The sequence below is a fragment of the Scyliorhinus torazame genome, chromosome 9, assembly GCF_047496885.1.
Source record: "Scyliorhinus torazame isolate Kashiwa2021f chromosome 9, sScyTor2.1, whole genome shotgun sequence".
Taxonomy (NCBI): domain Eukaryota; kingdom Metazoa; phylum Chordata; class Chondrichthyes; order Carcharhiniformes; family Scyliorhinidae; genus Scyliorhinus; species Scyliorhinus torazame.
In genome coordinates, this window is record NC_092715.1 from 168428289 (window position 1) to 168450550 (window position 22262).

Genomic DNA, 22262 nt, shown 5'->3' on the forward strand with positions numbered 1-22262 from the left:
ACTGGGGGCTGTTACATAAACTAAACTTGACCCGGTTAGTGGAACAAATGAAAGGGGACTTCCGAAGGTGGGATATGCGGGAAGGGTACAGACGGTCCTCCCGATATTCCTGTTTATTTTTCAGTGGCTCCCCATCTTTATCCCAAAGGCCTTTTTCAAGCGGGTAAATAAGATGATCTCCGGTTTTGTTTGGGCGGGTAAAACCCCGCGAGTGAAGAAGGGGATGTTGGAGCATGGCCAGGGGGAGGGTGGGCTGGTGCTGCCGAACTTTAGCAATTATTACTGGGCGGCAAATATAGCCATGATTAGGAAGTGTGTAATGGGGGAAGGGTCGGTGTGGAAGCGAGTAGAGGCAGCATCTTGTAAGGACACGGGTTTAGGGTCATTGAACACGGCACCTCTGCCGTTCTCACCAGCCCGATACCCCACAAGCCCAGTGGTAGTGGCGGCCCTGAGTGTCTGGGGGCAGTGGAGGAAACATGTGAGAGCGGAGGCAGCGTCGGTTTGGGCTCCAATCAGTAGCAATCATCGGTTTGCCCCAGGGAGACTGGATGGAGGTTTTCGGGGATGGCAGAGAGCAGGGATCGGGAGGATGGGAGATTTGTTTATAGATGGGCCCTTCCCCAGTTTGAGGGAGTTAGAGGAGAAGTTTGAGTTGACGGGAGGGGATGGGTTTAGATATCTGCAGATCCGGGACTTCTTGTGAAGGCATCTTCCAATCTTCCCGCTCCTACCGCAATGGGGGATACAAGATAGGATAATGTTTAGAGTATGGGTGGGAGAGGGGAAGGTCTCAGATATCTATAAAGAACTCATGGAGTCAGAGGAAATGCAGACAGAGGAGCTAAAGCACAAATGGGAGGATGAGTTAGGGGGAGGGATAGAGGCAAGTCTCTGGGCGGATGCGTTAAGCAGGGTCAACACGCCCACATCATGCGGCAGGCTCAGCCTGATACAATTTAAGGTTGTTCACCGGGCACACATGTCCAGTGGCCCGGATTAGCACGTTTTTGGGATAGAAGACAGGTGTGCAAGGTGTGCGGGAGGACCAGCAAACCATGTCCACATGTTTTGGGCATGTTAGAAGCTTGGAGGATTCTGGCAGGGGTTTGCAGATGTCATGTCCACAGTGGCAAAAACAAGGGTGGCACCGAGTCCAGAGGTGGCGATTTTCGGAGTGTTGGAGGACCCGGGAGTCCAGGGTGCGAGAGAGGCTGACGTCTTGGCCTTTGCCTCCCTGGTAGCCCGGAGACGGATACTGTTCGCATGGAGGGAGTCCCTCCATGCGAACAGTATCCGTCTCCGGGCTACCAGGGAGGCAAAGGCCAAGTCGAAGCCCCCAAAATTAGAGACCTGGGTCAATAACATGGCTGGCTTTCTCAGTCTTGAGAAAATCAAGTTCGCCTAAGAGGATCAATGCTAGGGTTCGTCCAGAGGTGGCAGCCGTTTGTCGACTTCTTTAGAGAAAATTAACTGTCAGCAGGGGGCGGAGGGGGTGGGGGGGTGGTTTAGTCTAGATTACTGTTCAAGGAAGGTGGGACCTGTGAGGGAGGTAGAGGATCATTGCACTATGTTTATAGTTGTTTTATATGGTTTACTGTTACTGTTATAAAATCACAAATGCCTTAATAAAATGTTTTACAAAAAAAAGGAAAGAAATGAACAAAAGTGAATAATACATAAATTGTCACTTGCAATGATAAATTTGATATTCAGTATTGAAGTAACATAGCAATTGCTTTGTAGTTTTAACTGTGAGAAAATAATTTGCTGCGTTCAAGAGTGTTATAACCTGCCTGCTTACCATTGGCTGGGGACTAATGACAATCCCACAATCCTGTGGGAGTATGAGCTTCCCCAATGAGGGGTGGCGGAGAAACCATTCGTAAACTCCAAGTATAAATACAGCTGGCCAGTTTAGGAACCAGCAGGAAGGAGTGTGCAGCAAGGGAAGTTGCTGCTGCTGCTGTTATATATATGTTATTGTAAATAAATGTTATTACTTTGTATCCTTAAACTCGTGCTGGATTCTTCGTGGCCCTTACAAAAAAGAGGAATGTGATATTTGGGCGTTGTCCAGTAGATTTAAGGCATTTTACACAAAGGTATATTTGTGGAGGGGATGGAGAAGGTAGAGAGGACTGTTAATTCAGTGACTACATTTGTAAGTTCAGAAAGGTCTGCAGTAAAGCGTGCAGAATGGTAATTAGTATCAGGTTTTGCTGTTCAGTTCCTCCTTGTGGTCCTCTTGTTGTACCTGGGGTTCTTACCCCTTGGGGCCTCCATAATAATATTTCTTTGCTGAGTGAAATTATGCAGAATACAGCATGTGACCCAGAAATTTAAAGAAAGCCATTTTGCAGAATGGCTCCAGACCAGGTGGGGTTGCAACATAGCAATCTCAGTAATTACTTGAGTGGATACCAGCACTTTATCACACCTGTGTCCAGATGATGACCCAAAATATCTTCAGCTGTCACGAGTAATGGCTCGAGAGGAAGCTGTTGTATCTGCCTTACTCAGATATTTTTGACCAGTTTACTTACTCAAAAAGGTTTACCCAAGTGTCTTTTAATAACGAGAACAAAGAACAAACACAAATGAGTTCAACAATCTTTACTAAACAAACAATTTAACCTGTAAATTAGCCCCATATGTATACTAGAAACACCCAAGATTGGGTTACACTGCCACAAAGATGGCTTGATTGAAGGGTGGGTCTGATTCCTGAGTCCCTCCGGTCTGTCTTCACGAAGGTGGGTCTCGCTGGCAGCTTCTTCAGTCTTGGTCAGTTCTTTGGATGGCCGAGGTCACCTCCCACGTCGAGTCTTCGCTGCCAATGTGTCCCGGGTGTCTTTATCCCATTTTCCTTCGCGCTCTTTTGCCACTTCCTCTGGCCTCTTACCAATGAGGCCTCGGGAGGGGGTCTCAGCACCCAATGGTCCAGTTAATGACCTGTTGACAGAACACCTGGGCCCGCTCCAGGTGTCCATCTCCGGTAGTGTAGTCTGCACATACCCCCTTACCAAATAAGGTAATGGCAGGAACTCTGGGCGGCCGGGAGTCTGGCTCAATCTCGGCTGCGGACAATAGACTGGCACAAATCAATAAGGTGCGATGATCTCTTGATGGATGAATGTCAGGGCAGGTCCCAGGCATGCCTAGGCAGCCTGTCTGAGTTTGTATATTCGAACTTGACCAAGTCCAAATTCCCAGCAGGCCATTTACTGGAGCTGACTAAAAGTGTCCAATCCTTTAATTTAGGATATCCAATTTTAATCTGGCTCAAAACTAGGCCTGATAGGTTACCACAAAGCTGTGACTGCGCAGGAGCATGCTGAAGCTTGCCTTTGCGGAGCTGGTATTGGGAGATAGTGGATTAAATAAAATTAACATAACAGCTGCATTAACTTGGTAAAGCTGGTGTTGCTGGTTGCCGATGAGCTTAACATTGGAATCCTGTCTTATTCATGCAGTTCAAGACACTAGGTTAAGGAACATGTAGGCTCCATAGTTAAGGGGCTGGATTCTCCGCCTCGTAACACCAGAAAGGCAAATCGCGATCGGGTAGAGAATTGGGTGTCAGGCAAAAATGGAGGTCCCTTCCTGGTGGTGAAAACAAGGTTTGCGTCCCATGTTGGCGGGGGCATGCAGAAGCGGCATTTACATGCATTTAAATGTATTTAGCAGGTTGAACCTAGTATGCTCCGTGCCTCCACGATGCTCCATCTCTCTCAGGCAAAGTCATAGAATCCCTACAGTGCAGAAGGAGCCATTCATCCCATCGAGTGTGCGCCGACCCTTCGGAAGGCACAATCCCAGCTCTAGCCCTGTACCCCCACCCAACGTTTAGACACTTAAGGGACAATTTAGCAGGACCAATCCACCTAACCTGCACATCTTTGGAATGTGGGAAGAAACCAGAGCACCCGGAGGAAATCCACGCAGACATGGGGAGAAAGTGCAAACTCCACACAGACAGTCATCCGAGGTTGGAATCGAACCCGGGTCCCTGGCACTGTGAGGCGGCAGTGCTCATGCCGCCCCAAGTCACACGAGCCCGATTTACCAAGGGTATTTATAAGCAGGGACTGGGTGCCATGGCTGCTGAGGGGGAGAGAGAAGGTAAGCAAAGTTTGAAAAAATGTTCACAATTGTAGAATTTGCTGGGGGGTGGCTGCCAGGGCCGGATGATGTAGAGGGGACGACTTGCTGACATACCAGTGGATTCGGGGTGTTCTCCTCGGGATCAGGGTTGCCTGACTCAGACCGCCATTGCTGCAGCATTTGTCTTAAACGCACCCATTTGGTACAGGCCCCTGGCTGCTCACTCTGCTGACTGCTCACTGTGTCCTGTAAATGTTCACAGAGCCTCTGATCATCAGGGAGCCAACGCATGCCTCCCCTCCGGAAACCCTCAGACCCCAGCTGACCCACCAACGGGATGGGCGTGGCCAAGCTCAATCAGTGTGATGAACTATCAATTATGACGAGACGAGAGTAGAGAATAATCGAGGCTTTATTAAGCAGAGATGTGTGGCCTCCTGCATCTGCTACCAGAAATGGAAGCAGCTCGGTGTGCACACACATTTATACTCCACCTACTGGGCGGAGCCAGCAGGCGTGGATCTAGCCCCGTACCTGTAGTACAGGAGCCTTACCGTATTACCTCTAATACAACTATTATACAAACAGTGGTGACTACCACATTCACCCCCTGTTAAAAAGGAGTCCAGCGGGGGTGTGGAAAAACAATTTACAGGTTTGTGAGGATTGGTGAAAATTTGCAAATTTAACCGATCAGGTGCCTTGATCCTCCGCTGTGAGCGCCTCGGTCCCGGTGGTGATGCAGGCGCCGACTTGGTCGCCTGTGACTCCGGGAGCGTGTTGTCCTCATCTTCAGCCCCGTGTGGAACCAGTGGGAGGGATCGTCCTGGGGCGGGGGCTGTAGTGAGGTGCGCTGGGGGGAGGGTGGGTGGTGCCGGGGCAATCGGGGGGGGGGGGGGGTGTTGGATGGTGTTGGGCCGTGGGTGGGGATGCAGCTGGTGCCAGGTCCCTGAGGGAGACTGTGTCCTGGTGGCCGTTGGGGTATGCCACGTAGGCGTATTGCGGGCTCGCATGCAGCAGTTGTACCCTTTCGACCAATGGGTCCGCTTTGTGGAGCCGCCCGTGTTTGCGGAGGAGGACGGGTCCTGGAGCTGCCAGCCACGTTGGGAGTGAAACCCCGGAGGTGGACTTCCTGGGGAAGGCAAGGAGATGTTCATGGGGGGGTTTCATTAGTCGCAGTGCAGAGTAGCAATCGAATGGAGTGGAGCGCGTCGGGGAGGACCTCTTGCCAGCGGGAGACCGGGAGAATTTTAGACCGCAGGGCCAGCAGGACGGCCTTCCAGACCATCCCATTCTCCCTCTCCACCTGCCCGTTTCCCCGGCGGTTGTAGCTGGTCGTCCTGCTCGAGGCAATGCCCTTGCTGAGCAGGAACTGACACAGCTCATCACTCATAAAGGAGGATCCCCGGTCGCTGTGGAAGTAAGCGGGGAAACCAAACAGAGCGAAGATGGTGTTGAGTGCTTTAATGACCTTGGCAGATGTCATATCGGGGCATGGGATGGCGAAGGGGAATCTGGAGTATTCATCGACCACGTTCAGGAAGTACGTGTTTCGGTCGGTGGAGGGGAGGGGCCCTTTGAAGTCCATTGAAGGCCTCCCGCTCAAAGGGGCGGGAGGCCTTCACCAGGTGCGCTCGGTCTGGCTGGTAGAAGTGCGGTTTGCACTCCGCGCAGACCTGACAGTCTCTGGTGACGGCCCTGACCTCCGCAATGGAGTAGGGCAGTTTGCGGGCCTTATGAAGTGAAAGAACCGGGTGACCCCTGGGTGACAGAGACTATCGAGTAGGGCCCGGAGTCAGTCCACTTGTGCGCTGGCACATGTACCTCGGGGCAGGGCTTCGTGGGGCTCGTTGAGCTTCCTGGGACGGTACAAAATCTCATAATTGTAGGTGGAGAGCTCGAGCCTCTACCTTAAGATTTTAGCATTTTTGATCTTGCCCCACTGTGTGTTATTGAACATGAAGGCAACTGACCATTGGTCAGTGAGGAGAGTGAATCTCCTGCCGGCCAGGTAATGCCTCCAATGCCGCACAGCTTCTACGATGGCCTCGGCCTCCTTTTTGACAAAGGAATGCCGAATTTCAGAGGCATGGAGGGTGCGGGAAAAGAATGCCACGGGCCTGCCTGCCTGGTTGAGGGTGGCGGCCAGAGCGACGTCCGATGCATCGCTCTCGACCTGAAAGGGGAGGGTCTCGTCGACCACGTGCATCGTGGCCTTGGCGAGGTCCGCCTTGATACAGTTGAAGACCTGGCGAGCCTCAGCCTTCAGGGGGAAAACCGTGGAGTGGATGAGTGGACGGGCCTTGATCGCGTAATTCGGGACCCACGGGGCATAATAGGAGAAAAACCCCAGGCATCGTTTCAGGGCCTTGGGGCAGTCGGGGAGTGGGTGTTCCATGAGGGGGCGCATGCGGTCGGGGTCGGGCCCTAGAACTCCATTTTCCACAACATAGCCAAGGGTGGCTAAGCGGTCGGTGCGGAACACGCACTTCTCCTTATTGTACGTGAGGTTCAGGAGTTTGGCGGTGTGGAGAAATTTGAAAAGGTTAGCGTCGTGGTCATGCTGGTCATGGCCGCAGATGGTGATGTTATCGAGGTACAGGAAGGTGGCCCACAGCCCGTACTGATCAATCATTCGGTCCATCTCATGTTGGAAGACCGAGTCCCTGTTAGTGACGCTGAAGGGAACCCTAGTGATAAAGGCGGTCGCCTGCTTCAAACGAAGTGTATTGGCGTATCCACTGTAGAAAAGACCCGGTACTGTGCAATTTGATTGACCATATCAGATATGCGTGGGAGGGGGTACGCATCGAGCTGCGTGTACTCATTGATGGTCTGACTGTAGTCAATGACCATCCTGTGTTTCTCCCGGCGATCTCCGCGAAAACTGGCGGGCATTCCGGCAAAAGGTTGAAATCTTCCTGGTGGCATCCGAACTAGAAGAAGTGGCTGATCCTGAAAAAACAGAGCTTCTCCTCACCATCACCGGTGCCAGAGCAGAAGAAATCTTATAAAAATTCAAGTTCTCCAAGGGGCAAAACAGGAGCGACTTCCAGGCAGTCCTGGACAAATTCAGCAAATACTGTGAGGAAAACACACTCCAACCAGCAAGAAAAGGTGAGAGAAGCGCCAGTACTCACCACGATGCCGAGATCCCGGAGCAGAGAGCAGTTTTGATCGGCGGCCATCCTTCTAAAGGGTCTGCACTTGCACAGTTGCGCGAGAAGCGCACAGAACGGGAAGGTCCGTTTGCGCATGCGTGAGACGCCGCGCGCACATGCACAATCACGAAAACGGCTATCGGTAAAGGAACAGCGATCTGCACATGCGCAATCGCTTCCTACGCGCTATGTCATATGCGTCATGACGTCAGAGGCCCTGGACCACGCCCATTTAAAGGGGAAACGTCCCAAAGCAAAGAAAAAATCTTTTAAGCCATAAAACAACCTTCCTTCACCTGGAATGACAGCACAATGCCTCAAATTGAACCAGGGAATGAAATTAACCTCCGAAGAACCCTGCAACAAGTAGTTACCTACCCCCAAACCGATGATTCCGACCTTGAATACTTCGATACCGACCTTTACATATTCTCTGGACCTCGCAAACCCAATGCCAACTCCGACGCAAACAGTGATGATATGGTCCTAGAAGACTATGACTCGGACGAACCTTTCACCTTGGGAGGCTACCCCAGTACCAAATCCGAACCGCAACTAGACGTGTTGCACATTGGCGACCCCCGTATTGAATCCGACGCAGACGCGGATTCGTTCTTCGGATTTGAGGATATTCAACCCAGCAGATATGACATCTCAACTCGTGAGTGCAGGATGATGCTGCAGCCTGAAACCAAGAGACAGAGAGCGGTACAAGCCCACAGAGAGCGGCCTGCTGCCACACAGAGCATGGTCCATGCACCGCTCAGGGTTCCCGACTCTACGAAAGAAGACACGCAAGGCTCCACACCGCAGTCCTTGCATGAACAAGAAGTGACTCCAGTGTCACAAGCCTCCGCAGTGAGCTCGTGGACAGCCTCCACGATAGAAGCAACGCAAGACTCCGATGCACAGTCCGTGCAGGAACAAGACCATGAGGGTCTAGCAACCTCCTCTGACCAACTAGCGGCAGACAATGCAAGTCTGCCATGCTCAAGTAAACAGTAGGAAGACTATGACAGTCTACCACGCTCCAGTGCACAGCAGGACGACCATGACGGTCTATCATGCTACAGTGAAGAACAAAGCGACAATGACAGTCCAAGCCCAAATGAAGGACAACAGCAAGACAATGACAGTCCACCCACATTGTTTGCGCCACCAGGTGAAGGCTCTGACAATTTACCCAACCCAAGTGAACAACAAGCAGCTACTGAGGCTCTACCCACGGCATGTGAGACGAGTGACGACAGCATCCCACTTCCCATGCAAGATGTGCAAAGTGATAGACCTCAGCTAGTGTGTATGGAGGCACTCGACGATCACTGTGAGACCACTGGTGACTCCGGTGACACCACGATACTTCCACCCTCATTCGCTCGAACCTCTCCACAAGTCAATGCATTCCTGCATGTTCCGACTCCAGACGCGCAGCTTCAAGAAATCTCAGCTGACTCCAGTGAACCTGCTAAGACTCCGGATGGGGAGCATCAACAAACCAACACTAACTCAGTTAAAGCAGACCAAACTCCAGATGGGGAGCAACCAAACGCCGACTCTGATTCACATAAGCCGGACTTTACTCCAGACAGGGAGTGCCGCAACCTCAGTGATGGCACGCTCAGGATGACAGAAAATGCCACAACGACAGGAGATGGATCACTTAATAATTACACTGGGTCAGTAATAACAAGCAGCGTCTACAGTCCAAGAGGGATACACCAATATTCACCACAGCTATATCCACACATTTTTTCCACACCAGCAGTGCAGCCAATGACAGTTCAAGCTGGACAAACCCAGTATTCAGGCATGCAGTAGCCAGCAGTCTATGCAGCATATTCTCAAACAGGCCAGCACTACGGATTGCCCACTAATGGAATCAAGACCGAAGAAGGACTACCGCAAGCGTAATCTGCACTACAGACTGGATGCCTTAGTTACAGCCCAGGATTTGCTGCACCCCAGCCTGGCCAGATGGCATATTCCTATCAGATGCAAGGTTCTAGTTTCACACCATCACCAGGTATTTATGCGAGCAGCAATTCTGTTTCCAATTCGACAAGCTTCAACGGTTCTCAGCAAGATCACCCTTCCAGCACAGCATGTGGCCAGAACTAGTATGTACAGTCTTATCCAACTTCAACATATGGCACATCCATGACCTCGAATGATACTGTTGATGGTACCTCTTCAACATCAGCACCTTATCAGCCACAAGATGCCATCCGACAGCACCATCACAAACATCGAAAAAGGAAAGGGACTCCGAATCAGATGGATTTGACCACTTCTTGGTTCCTGTGGCACAGGGACATTGATGGCGTTCGTAATCAAGAGAGACATTTGACCATGATGATTGATGGTTGATGGACTCACACGAATGATTTGGGCTTCTTGTTTAATCACTGTTCCCATGACTTGTATATACCTTACCTTATCTACCTGTTCTTTGTTCAATTTTCTCAAAGTGTACAGAAAATATGTAACATATAAAAAAAGGGGGATGTGGTGATGTGCATCAATGTAAATGCATGTAGGCTAGCTAGACACTAGAGGGAGCACCAGAAACATCACACACACACACTCAACCAATAGATCAGTTAGATAGGACGCGACCGGAGATGACACGACCACAGGGGGGCATTACACCAACCCATATATAAAAGACACCACACACATGATCTGCCTCTTTCCAGTGGAGACAGTCAGTGAGTACAGACACAGGGTTGATTCAATATTACACCCACCACGTGGATTGCAGCAGCTGGTTAGTCAGTCTGGTTGGCTATAGTGGGATTAGCAGTAGTGTCGAACCCGAGTAATAGAAGTGTAAACAGTTTAATAAACGTGTTGAAGTTATCTCCACGTCTGAACCTTCCTTTGTCAAGTGCACCACAAGGAAGCCGCATATGTTACACCTACAACATAACAAATCATTTACTACTACCACTTGGGCTCTCCAGGGGCTGCTGCTGGCCTCAATGATGCCTTCCCGCAGCAGCCGCTGGACCTCCGACCTGAAGAAGGTCCTGTCCTGGGCACTGTACCATCTGCTCCTGGTGGCGACGGGTTTGCAATCCGGGGTGAGGTTTGCAAACAGGGAATGTGGATCGACCTTAAGGGTCGTGAGGCCGCATAGGGTGAGGGGTGGTGGGAGTCTGCTGAATTTTAGAGTTAGGCTTTGGAGATTGCACTGGAAGTCCAGGCCGAGTAACAGGGCAGTGCAGAGGTTGGGGAGGACGTAAAGTCGGAAGTTGCTGAACTCTGCGCTCTGGACGGTGAGGGTGGCGATGCAGTACCCCCGGATTTCCATGGAATGGGATCCGGAGGCCAGGGAGATTCTTTGGGTAACGGGGTGTACCGCGAGCGAGCAGCGCCTTACCATAGAGAGGTGGATGAAGCTTTCTGTGCTCCCGGAGTCAAGAACGCAGGAAGTCTTGTGCCCATCAACTTTCACCGTCGCCGTCGCGGTTGCGAGGTTGTGAGGCCAGGACTGGTCTTGCGTGATGGAGGCGAGCTGCGGCTGGCGCTCGTAGGCCCCGGGCTGGTCGGCAACGGTGGCAGGCGATGAACGGCCAGACAAAGTTCCCGATGAACGTGGGTCCTGAGGCGCTGTCCAAAATGGCGCTGAAGATGGCGGCACCCACGGGCCGCACGTGGTTTGCTGGGGGGAAGATGGCGGCGCCCACGGGCCGCACATGGTCTGCGGGGACGAAAATGCCGGCACCCACGGGTCGCACATGGTGGGGTGCAGGAACGCTGGGCCTAGAAACTGCAGCGATCGACCGGGCCTGGCACACAGCAGCAAAATGTCCTTTCTTTCCGCAGGCCTTGCAGTTTACACTCCGCATTGGGCAACACTGCCGGGGGTGTTTGGTCTGCCCGTAGAAGTAGCATTTGGGCCCCCCCCCCCGGGGTTGGCTGGCTGCCGCGCGGCGCAGGCTTGGGGTGGGCTGGGGGCGGAAGCTGGTGGGGCCCATGATGTCCATGAGGGTGCCATGCGGTCGAGAGCGTACGACTGTACGTTACGGGAGGCGAGTTTGCGAGCTGCCTGGTTGCCACAAGATCGAGCGTACCCCCTTCTAATAGGCGCTGGTGGATGTCTGCTGACCCCATGCCCGTAACAAAAGCGTCCCTGATTAAACGTTCAGTATGTTCGACTGCCGAAACTGCCTGGCAGTCACAGTTCCTCGCCAGGATGTGCAGGACACGCCAGAAATCGTCTAAAGACTCACCAGGGAGTTGCTGTCTCGTGGACAGGAGGTGCCTGGCATACAGTTTGTTGATCGGGCGAATATAATGTCCTTTCAGGAGCTCCATTGTAAGTAGGCGCATCCCGGATAAGGGGAAAAATATCGGAGCTCACCCGTAAGTAAAGGACCTGGAGCTTCTGTGCGTCCAAGGGTTGGTCTGTTGCGGATCGGAGGTAGCTCTTGAAGCAAGCGAGCCAGTGGTCGAAGGCCGACGTGGCGTTGGCTGCTTGCGGGTGCAGCTGTAGGCGATCAGGCTTAGTTCCATCGCTGTAATATCTCTGCTTAATAAATTGATGCACTATCAATTACGACGAGACGAGAGTAGAGAGTAATCGAGGCTTTATTAAGCAGAGATGTGTGGCCTCCTTCAGCTGCTACCAGAAATGGGAGCAGCTCGATGTGCGCACACATTTATACTCCGCCTACTGGGCGGAGCCAGCAGGCAGGGATCTACCCTTGTATCTGTAGTACAGGAGCCTTACCGTATTACCTCTAATACAACTATTATACAAACAGTGGTGACTACCACACAGTGACTCACCAGGTGCTGCCACTCCTCAGTGCACTCATCAGAAGCACAGCCCCAATGCAGAGAAGCAGGGGAATAGCAGAGCTCACCCCAAACAAAGGACGCATGCACCGTGCCTTTCTCACCCTCCCAGGCACACTGCCCCACTCAGGGCAGAGGCCTCACCAGTCACATTATCAGGTAACCCACCCCTCAGGATGACCAACTGTCTCCAAGCCCAGCCTGCCCAACTCGCTCCTGCTCCCATCCATTCTGCCCCTGGTCAGGTTGTCACAACATGTGTGTCACACTCAGGACCCACATCACACTACAGCTACACTCCCAGCAGACACCCACCCTCCTCACTCAACCCCATCTGTAGGAACTGCCCACACACAATCCTAAACATGGAGGTGATTGGTTGCACACGTTGACCCTCTCCAATGCACAACCAGGTGCCACCCTGCTGGCAGGATAACACATGCCCCACCCAATGTGGATACCCACAGTAGCTTCAGTGCCAGCCATCCAACAGGCCAAGGAGGAGTTGCGAAGGAGGCGCTGCATCAGGCCACGTGTGTACCATCGCCGCCTGTCCTTCGAGGAGCTGCCGGACCGTGTGCTGCGAACGACTTCAGCTCTCCTGGGAGACTGTGCTCCACCTGTTTCAGATGATGGCTCACCTGGCAGGGCAGGGGTATGGAGGAGAATACCCGTTCCCGGTGGCCCTCAAGGTGACGGTCGCCCTGAACGTTTAGGCCTCTGGGTCTTTCCAGGGGCCGGGATCTCACAGACATCCGCGCACAGGTGCATCCACGCTGTGATGGATGCCCTATGTGCTCGTGCAGCAAACTATATAAACTTCAGTATGGACCAGGCACACCAAAATGCCTGGGCAGTAGAATCTGCCACCATCGCTGGCATGCCCCAGTCTAAGGGGTGATTGATGACACACATGTCCCCGCTAAGAGCACCAGCTCATCAGAGGGTGCCCTTCATCAGTCAGAAGGGGTTCCACTTCATGAATGTGCAGTTGGTGAGTGACCACCAGCTGCACATCATGCACATCTGCAACTGATATCCAGGCAGTGCGCATACATCCTGGCGAACTCGCCGGTTCCCGGCACATTCGAGGTGCTTCCTCGAGTGAGGGGCTGGTTCTTGATTGACAAGGGTTTCTCAGTGAGGTCTTGGCTAGTGACGCCTATCCGGAGGCATCAGACTGACACGGAGACCTGATACAATGGAGCCCGTGCAGCAAGCAGGAGCGACATTGAGCGGTGCATCGGCGTCCTCAAGATGCGCTTTCAATGCCTCCAATATTGACCCTCTAACATCATGCTGGCCTACAGCATCATGCACAACATTGCACAGAAGATGGAGGAGGAGGAGGAATGCCAAGCCTCATCTAATGAGGAGGATGGTCAGGGAAAACTGGGCATGGAGCCTGCACTAGCAGAGCAGGCCGGCCAATATATGTGCCAGGGCCACTGCACACGGGACAACCTCATCATCTCCCGATTTGCCTGGCCACTGGCAGCTCCTGCGCCCTGTCCCACCTCTCCATTTCCCTTCTTCCAAGTGGTGCCCCCTTCCACACAGCCACTCACACCCTCTCCTGTCCTTCCTACCGTTACTCCAGCCTCCCCGAACAGGCGCCGGAATGTGGCGACTAGGGGCTTTTCACAGTAACTTCATTTGAAGCCTACTTGTGACAATAAGCGATTCTCTCATTCTCCCACCACCCCGACTCCCTCTCCCCCATCCGATGGTCCTACCAGCATCACAACAGGGTATTGGCCCTGGGCAGGCAGAATCCAACGGGTCTTGTCCACGGGAGGGAGGATGATGACAACTCGCCGTGAGATGAACTCTGGTGCTCCTCATTGTTTGCTCGAATCTGACTGCTGCCTTCAGGATCCCTCGGTACACCCGGGTGATCCCTGCATGTGTGCTGGCCATTCCATCTCCCAGGCCCTATATATCCTTTTGGCAATAGGGTTGCGGGGGGTGGGGAGGTAATGGAGATGGTGAGTGGTGATGGATCACTCACTGGGTAAGCTGTCCTACAAGGCAGCCTCACACTTCTGGCCCTGTTCCCTACCACCTCTGAGGGTGACCACAGGTGGAATGTTCAAGTGTCCGGGGGGGCCCTGCCCCGTGCCATCCTCCAACACCACCAACCTTCCACAAATCCCCACCTGGCACACCCTCTACACCCAGCCCAGATCATCCCTCACACCCTTCAGGGGATTGAGGCAAATCGGAATGTTGATGAAAAGATGTTTAATTGTAACTATATAGATTGTTGTGCCCTGACCTCCAACTTCTAACCTATGTGCTGCACCCGTGTCAACTTAACTAGTGTCTATCTTTCTTACATTACATGCTGTAATGCTCCTTCTGGGTGTGACCTCAGAAAGCACTTCAGATGTGAAGGGGGCTTTCTGCATATCTTGCTCACTCACCTAAGATGCCTTTGGTGACCGTCCTCTGGAGGGCTTAGACATAGATGGGCCCGGCCAACTTTCAGATGTCACAGGTGACGAGGTACCACCCTGTTCTGCCCGCTACCCATCAGACGCGCCAGTGTCAGGTGGGGGGATTCAGAAGTACTGAGGCATTCATGGGACGGAGGTGAGTCCGGAGTGAGCTCCGGAGGCTTCACCGTCACCTAGCACTGCCAGTCCTGGAGGCCTACCCTATTTTGAACCAGGGTCTCGATGCCCTCAACCATGGAACGCGGAGACTGGGCCACATCCCTCAGCAAGTGAGTGATGTCCCTCACTACCTCGGTTACATCCCTCTGGCACTGTGCTTCGTCCCTCTGGGACTGGCCCCAGTCAGCCAGGGCATGGCCAATGTTCTCGATTCTCTCAGCCATGACCCTCTGTGAATGGGCTAAGCTGTGGAATGCCGAAGTAATGCCCATGTTGGCCCAGTACATGGTTGTCTGTGACTGGGCTCTCCTGTCCTGAATCTCAGCCATCAATCGCACAGATTGCCCCAAGCCTTGGACGTCTTGCCCCATGACCCAAGGCCTCCACCGTGGATGCCACCTCCTATTGTTGGCCTGGGTACAACACATTATCGGCACGATACCCTGCACCTGAAGGCTGTTGAACTCCTCCGGCTGCACCTGCAGGTGCTGGGACATTGCTGACACCCCCCTTCATGCAAATCCCAGCTCTGTGTCTGCATCTCCACCAGTGATGGGATCTTACTTTCCAGAAGCGCTATACCTGTCTGGACAGCAGCTGCTTCCCGGGATTGAGCAGCCCTCTGACTGTCCACTCCCTCGGGTGTCCCTACCTCTAACCTGATGTGCTGCAGCATGTATGAAGTGCGCACCAGAAGGTGACCCAGGAGCCTTTTCACTAAAATACCCCACTGAGGTGATAGTCTTTGCGATGGTGGAGGGTGCAGGGGACAGCAGTGACGAGAATTCGGTGTCTTCCCCGGACAGGTACTCGGGGGTGTGCAGGGGTTCTGGCTGGGGGCAAGGTACCCCAGATGGACCGGCATTGTCTGATGGTGATCCTGCGAGACAAAAGACAAGGAGACAATAAGATCCTGGGAAGGAATTGTCTTGGAGAGAGGGGTGACTCACTTGCTATAGAGACATCCTTTTGCATCGGGAGCTCACTTGGTTGTCGCATGCTGACCTCTGCATCAGAGATAGCCCTTTCCTTCACCTCCCTGGCTAGCTTCAGTGCCCTCTACTACACAGGGGTGAGAGCCCCGAGTTCCCGGATGCCCCCTCCGGTCTTCTCCCGCACCTTTCTGTCATGGGCTGTCTTTTCCTAGGGGACACAAAGGACATGATGAGACGCATGGAGGACAGTTACACGGTAGGTCTATAGCTGGCTCCACGTGTGTGCAAGGCACCTGGCTAAAGAGGACAAAACAGGTGTTAGGGTTTTGTGCAGGGTGGGATGTGAGGGAGATGTGGGTAGGTGGGTTTTGATTGGCCTCTAGGGGAGGAGTGGGGGAGGTGGGGTGGGGGGAAGGGTGAAGTGAGGAGTGAGGGACAGGAGTGATGCCAGGGGACAGAGATGGTGACTCACCCGAGCTGCCCCAAGGAGATCATTCATCTTCTTCCTGCACTGCATGCCGGTCTGCCTGGCTTCCTCCTCCCAGGCCCGGTTAAAAATAGCAGGCTGGAGCCTCCTTTCCACTCTGGGGAAGAGGGTGACCCGCCTCTCCTCCACTGCATCCAGCATCCTGTCAAGGTCCGGGTCCAGGAACCTCTGGTCAGGTCTTTGTGGAGCCATAGTCTTAGCTAGAATGAGACTGCGTGGGGAGTGGAGGGATTACAAGCAGCTCCAGTTTGTCAAGCTCCCCAACACTAATTCCGCCCCGAGCGAATCAGAAGCCAGTGGGAAGGGAGATTGCTCTCGATTCACATGGGCAGCGTCCTGAATTGCTCCACAAATAGTGCCCCCAATAAGAACATAAACCGTATACAATTTAGTCCCAGCATCAACATAGGGCTGGATTCTTCTGCCCCGCCCATCGCAAGATCGCCAAGGGCGGGACGCGGACCATGTAAAAGGTCCATTGACCTCGGGCAGGGAGGCAGCGGCTGGAAAATCCCGCCCATAGTCCCCCAAACTGAGAATCTCAGTCAAGATTGATAAACATCGGATCTTACAAAGTAGTGCCATTACTTGAAATACCACTTTATAAAATTTAATTCTGCTGATTGTTTTGCGGGGAATGAAATGAAGTTGTTTCCACAAAAATTTGTCTTGTTAGATATCTCAATAAATTACTACTGCCTAATTGCTGCTACACGTCAGAGCAAGGAGCAGGTTCCAAGAATACTTCAGGAACAAGAATCAAATCTGTGCTGTTGGCCTTATTCTGAAGCACATGCTAGCCATCTTGTTTACTGAGCAAACTGGCCTTCTAATATTGTAGTAGTAAAGCAACTAGAGAACCAGTACAAAAATTACTCTGCTATCTGTAAATCATGGTGCATGTAAAACAAAATACCAGTAAGTAACTTCTGTGCCTTTTTTTGATCAGAGAGAAAGCAGAACTTACTCAAGCTAAAATTGCCTTCCAGCAAGAAAAAGAGGCTTACAAAGAGCAGTTCAGAAATCAGCAACAGGTGAGACATGCCAGTTTTCTGTCTGCAGAAAGGGTGTCTATCATGAGCTCTGCCAAACTCTCCTGGAAGTTATAGAAAAGAAAATCAGGGTGGGAAAGGGAGTGCATAATTGGTGACAAATCTCAACAGATCGCCCTGTTGAAGGTGAAAATTAATCCCAGTGTTATTTATTTATTGGACATGAACATCCCTAATTAGTTAAGAGTCAACCACATTGCTGTGGGTCTGGAGTCACATGTATGCAAAACTGGGTAAGGTCGGCAGATTTCCTTCCCTAAAGGACATTTACAACAATCGACAATGGTGATCAGTAGACTTTTTAATTACAGATATATTATGGAGATTAAATTCCATCACGTGCTGTGGTGGGATTCAAACCCAGGTCCCCAGATCATCACCCTGCGTCTCTGACTCACTAGTCTAGCAACAATACTACTACGCGACTGCCTCCCCAGGTTATTAATGCTACAATAATGACCAATGGTAATGCAGACTTCCCACACTTACAATTTTCAAATTTCCATGTAAACAATTAGTCCTCAGTTGCTTTCTCTTGGGAATAATTGCTTAAACAGATTTTATAAAAATCAAACCAAAGTTCATTTGATAACAGAAAGCCATACTTGGTACAGAGTCCAGGTGCCTTTTAAGCCAGTTTTAACTGCGTCAATGTGAAATGATTTTAGCCTGACTTCAGTGTATCTGGATGTAACATTACTCAAATGAAATAAAGGCAAGTGCTGAGAAGAACTTCAATTTCTCTGGTGACATGACACTGAAGAGCCAGCAGTATAGTCCAGTGTCACTCGAAGCAGGTACCATATACCTCCAATACAATTACCTCCTTAAATCAAAACTGATGCAGTTTAAAAAGCTGTTGCATCATGCAAGTTTATTTTGCACATTGAAAAATTAAGTTCTAGCAGTTGCAATGTAACCACAAACCCAAATTCTGTGTAACATGGCACAGAATATCCTGCTTTTTGAATAGGTACGCCGGTACTAAATCTCAACAACATGATCAAAATTCTTATCTTTTAAACTTTGTCTATCTGTTCCAGGTGCCCTGCCACCCACTCAGACACATGCTACTTTTAAGTTCCTGGTTGCTAATTTACTTACCTAAATTTTGACTATAGGACCACATTCCTTTTTTTACCGATGTCCATGGTTCCGATGAGGACCACAAATGTTCATCCTTCCCATCTCAGGATGCTCTGCAGCTGCTCTGTGACATCTTTGATCTTGGTATCAAAGAGACAACACACCATCCTGGAATCACATTTGCGGCCACAGAAATGGCTATCTGCTCCCCTAGCTGGTGAATTACCTATCATTAATGCTATTCCCATCTTCTTTTTATCCCACAATGCAGCTGAACCACACTTGGTGCTATGAACTTGTCTCTGGCTGCACTCCCCAGATGAACCATCACTGTCCTCAGTATTCAGAACTGAATACTGGTTGGAGAGCCAATGCACTTGGTAGACTCCTGTGCTACCTGCCTGGCCCTTTTTGACTACCTTGTGGTTACCTATTCTTGCTCTCCCGGCACACTCTTAATCCACAGGGTGGCCATACCCAGAAACCTATCTACATAGCTCTCCGCCTCACAGATGCACCATAGTGCATCGGGGACGCACGGTAGCACAGTGGTTAGAACTGTTGCTTCACAGTGCCAGGGTCACAGGTTTCCTGCTTGGGTCACTGACTGTGTGAAGTCTGCACATTCTCCCTGTGTCTGCATAGGTTTCTTCCGGGTGTTCCAGTTTCCTCCCACAAGACCAAAAGACATGCTTGTTCGGTGAATTGGGCATTCTGAATTCTCCCTCTGTGTACCCGAAAAGAAGCCGGAGTGTGGCGACTAGGGGATTTTCAGAATAACTTCATTGCAGTGTCAATAATAATAATCTTTATTGTCCCAAGTAGGCTTACATTAACACTGCAATGAAGTTACTATGAAAAGCCCTTAGTCGCCACATTCCGGAGCCTGTTCGGGTACACAGAGGGAGAATTTAGAATGTCCAAATTACCTAACAAGCATGTCTTTTAGGACCTGTGGGAGGAAACCGGAGCACCCGGAGGAAACCCACGCAGACAGAGGGAGAACGTGCAGACTCTGCACAGGCAGTGACCCAAGTCGGGAATTGAACCTGGGACCCTGTAAGCCTACTTGTGACAATAATAAAGATTATTATTAGTGACGCCAGCTGCAGTTCAAGTTCCAAAATGTGGTGCTCAAGCTGCTGCAACTGACAACACTTCCTGCACAAGTGGTTATCCAGGACATGAAAAGGGTTCTGTCGTTCCCAGGTTGCATAGGACATGCATTCTTAAGATTGGAGCAGCCCTGTTATTCCTTTATTAGTAATCTTACTCCTGCTAAAAAACCTTACCAGTACTAATTCACTTTACAAGCACTAATATAACTGTAGAATCTTAGAAAAGTTATGGTACAGAAAGAGACCATTCAGCCCATTGTGTCTGCACCAGCTGAAAAAAAAAGAGACTAGCTGCTCATTTTAACCCATTTGCCAACACCTGATCCATAGCTTTGCAGGTTACACTTTGGATGCAGATCCAGGTACCTTATAAATGAGTTGAGATTTCAGCCTCAACTCAAGTTAGGCAGTGAATTCCAGATGTCCACCGCCTCTGGCTGAAAACGGTTTACTTCATGTCCCCTCTAATCCTTCCACCAATCACCCTAAATCTATGTTCCCTGGAAATTGACCCTTCAGCTAGGGGAAACAAGTCTTTCCTGTCTCGGCCACTCAATTTTGTACATCTCAATTAGGTCACCCCTTAGCCTCCTCTGTTCTGAGGAAAACAAGCCTAGCACATCCAGTCTCTCCCCATAGCTGCAGTTTTCAAGCTCTGGCAGACTTCTTGTAAACCTCCTTTGTGTTCTCTCCAGAGCAATTGTATCTTTTCCGTAATGTGGTGAGCAGAATTGTAATCAAAATTCCAGCTGTGGCCTAACCAACGCTTTATACCGTTTCATCATTACATCCCTGATTTTATATTCCATACCTTGCCAATAAAGGAAAGCATTTCAAATGCTTTTTTGAACACCTTGTCCACCTGTCCTGCACCTTCAAATATCTATGGACATGCACTCCAAGATCTCTTACTACTTCAACCGCTCTTAATACCTTCCCATTTATTTGCCCTGCCCAAATGCATCATCACATTTTACCGGATTGAATTCCATTTGCCAAAACCCTGCCTGCTCAACCAAGCCATTATAGTCGACAGTAACCGCTTCACTATTAGCTACATGGCCAATTTTCGTGTCATCTGCAAGTTTCCCAATCATGCCACCCACATTAAAGTCTAAATTTATTTAGTTAGCTAGTGAATTAGTTAATAATTTACACAGCTAAAGTAACACAATAGAAACTTGCACTTTGAGTTTAGAGATAAGTGTCGCAATTGAATGGCCACACTGCGCCCAAAAAACAATGCACCGTGGTCAATAGAAGTCGGGAGACCCTGCTCACGGGATCTACCCAGCTCATCTCATGAGATTTTGCAATGTAAATCCCACCCATTGTGGGCAGGATTACTTTTTGGCACATCTGCACATTAGAGCATATTATGCAGTTTCCCAAGGCACCTGAGGCACTGGGATCTGTCTCCTTCGACTCGGAGACCTTGGGTGAGTGCCATTCAGTACTAGTCTCCACAAACACAGTGGCGATTTGGGACCTCCCTCAGTGAGTTGCGGCTTGGAGGGGGGCGGGGCAGAGGTCTCGACGGGGGCTGCAGGATCAGGATGCCATTTTAAAATGTTGACCTGATCTCTCGCTACACTGAGGATTTCCGGTGAGCGGAGCTCCTCAGTGCAGAAAACGCAGCTTTATGCGACCACGGCCACGCGTCCCCACTGAGGCCCCCGATCTAACCTGAGTGCCATTCGATAGCATTGTGTTTCTTGGTGCTGTGAGCACCGGGAAACACGTGGCTAAATGCATTCGCTATGGGACTTTGTTCTCATTTAGTTAAATCATGCGCAAGGAAAGAAAAACTCACCAGCTTTTGGAGACTGATAAAGGTAGAAAATGGATCACCACTTTCCCTCTGTGCACCAAATTACCCCCTCAACAAAATTCCCAACTCCTCACTCAATCTGCATCTCAGTTAGCGTGGTCTCATGTCAGTGTGCCTCTTCTGCATTTGTGTATGGTAAACACTGCTGGCACTGTGTGTCAGCAGTGGGGGGAGTCAATTCTCAAGGTGGCAGATATTATGCTGATCAAGCAGGCTACTTTGTCCTGGATGGTATCGAGCTTCTTGCATGTTGTTGGAGCTGCATCCATCCAGTCAAGCAGGGAACATTCCATCACACTCCTGACTTGTGCCTTGAACACAAGCTGCAGCAATGTCCTTCAACAACTATTACCATCCTCCTGTGTGCTAGGTATGACTTCAACCTGTGGAGTTTTCCTCCTGATTTCCATTGACTTCAATATTCCTAGAACTTGATGACACACTCGGTCAAATGCTGCCTTGATGTTAGGGGCAGTCGCTCGTACCATACCTCATATTAACGCTTAAGAAGCACTGCAACTAGAAGGGATTCCATTCCCTCAATGTCCAGTTGGTGTTTGACCACACAATGCTGCAGTATATTCTGACGGCATTCATGATGTCTTCATTCTGCAGTAGTCCACTGCCATCCGCATTTGAGTCACCAGAACAAACCAGGAGTTGGTTATTGGATGACAAGACAATCCTTTGATGACATGGCTCATGACTCCAGAGTTTTATCCATGCACATGTGAGCAGTATACAAAACAAAAACCCTGCTGCCACACAAAATGTGTTAATGCACACCATTGGGATGCTTAAACAATGCATTTGCTGTCAGGACTGCTCTGCAAGAATGCTGGAGTACTCAGCAGAGTATGTGTCAAGATTTGAGGTCGTCTGCCAAATACTGCCTACATTTCCAGCATGTAGCAGAGGAGGAAGAGAAAGGAGACAATCAACAGAGCCCATGTTTATTGCCATAGTGTTTATTCCCCATTCACCAGCAGTCCCACACGTTCCCTTCCCTGTTATTTACTATCACAGCATCCACTTAGCCGCAATGCAAAAATAAAACGCACCAA

The 22262-nt window shown here is 50.7% G+C and overlaps 1 protein-coding gene across 1 annotated transcript in view; it reads left to right on the plus strand.

The window, feature by feature from the left end:
* The window catches only part of LOC140429576 (kelch domain-containing protein 3), a 304290-nt gene that overhangs the window by 268138 nt on the left and 13890 nt on the right, over positions 1–22262 (plus strand). Inside the window, exon 17 of the mRNA XM_072516761.1 lies at positions 17061–17145. Within this exon, the coding sequence (XP_072372862.1) occupies positions 17061–17145 (85 nt within the window). The remainder of the gene's footprint in view (positions 1–17060; positions 17146–22262) is intronic.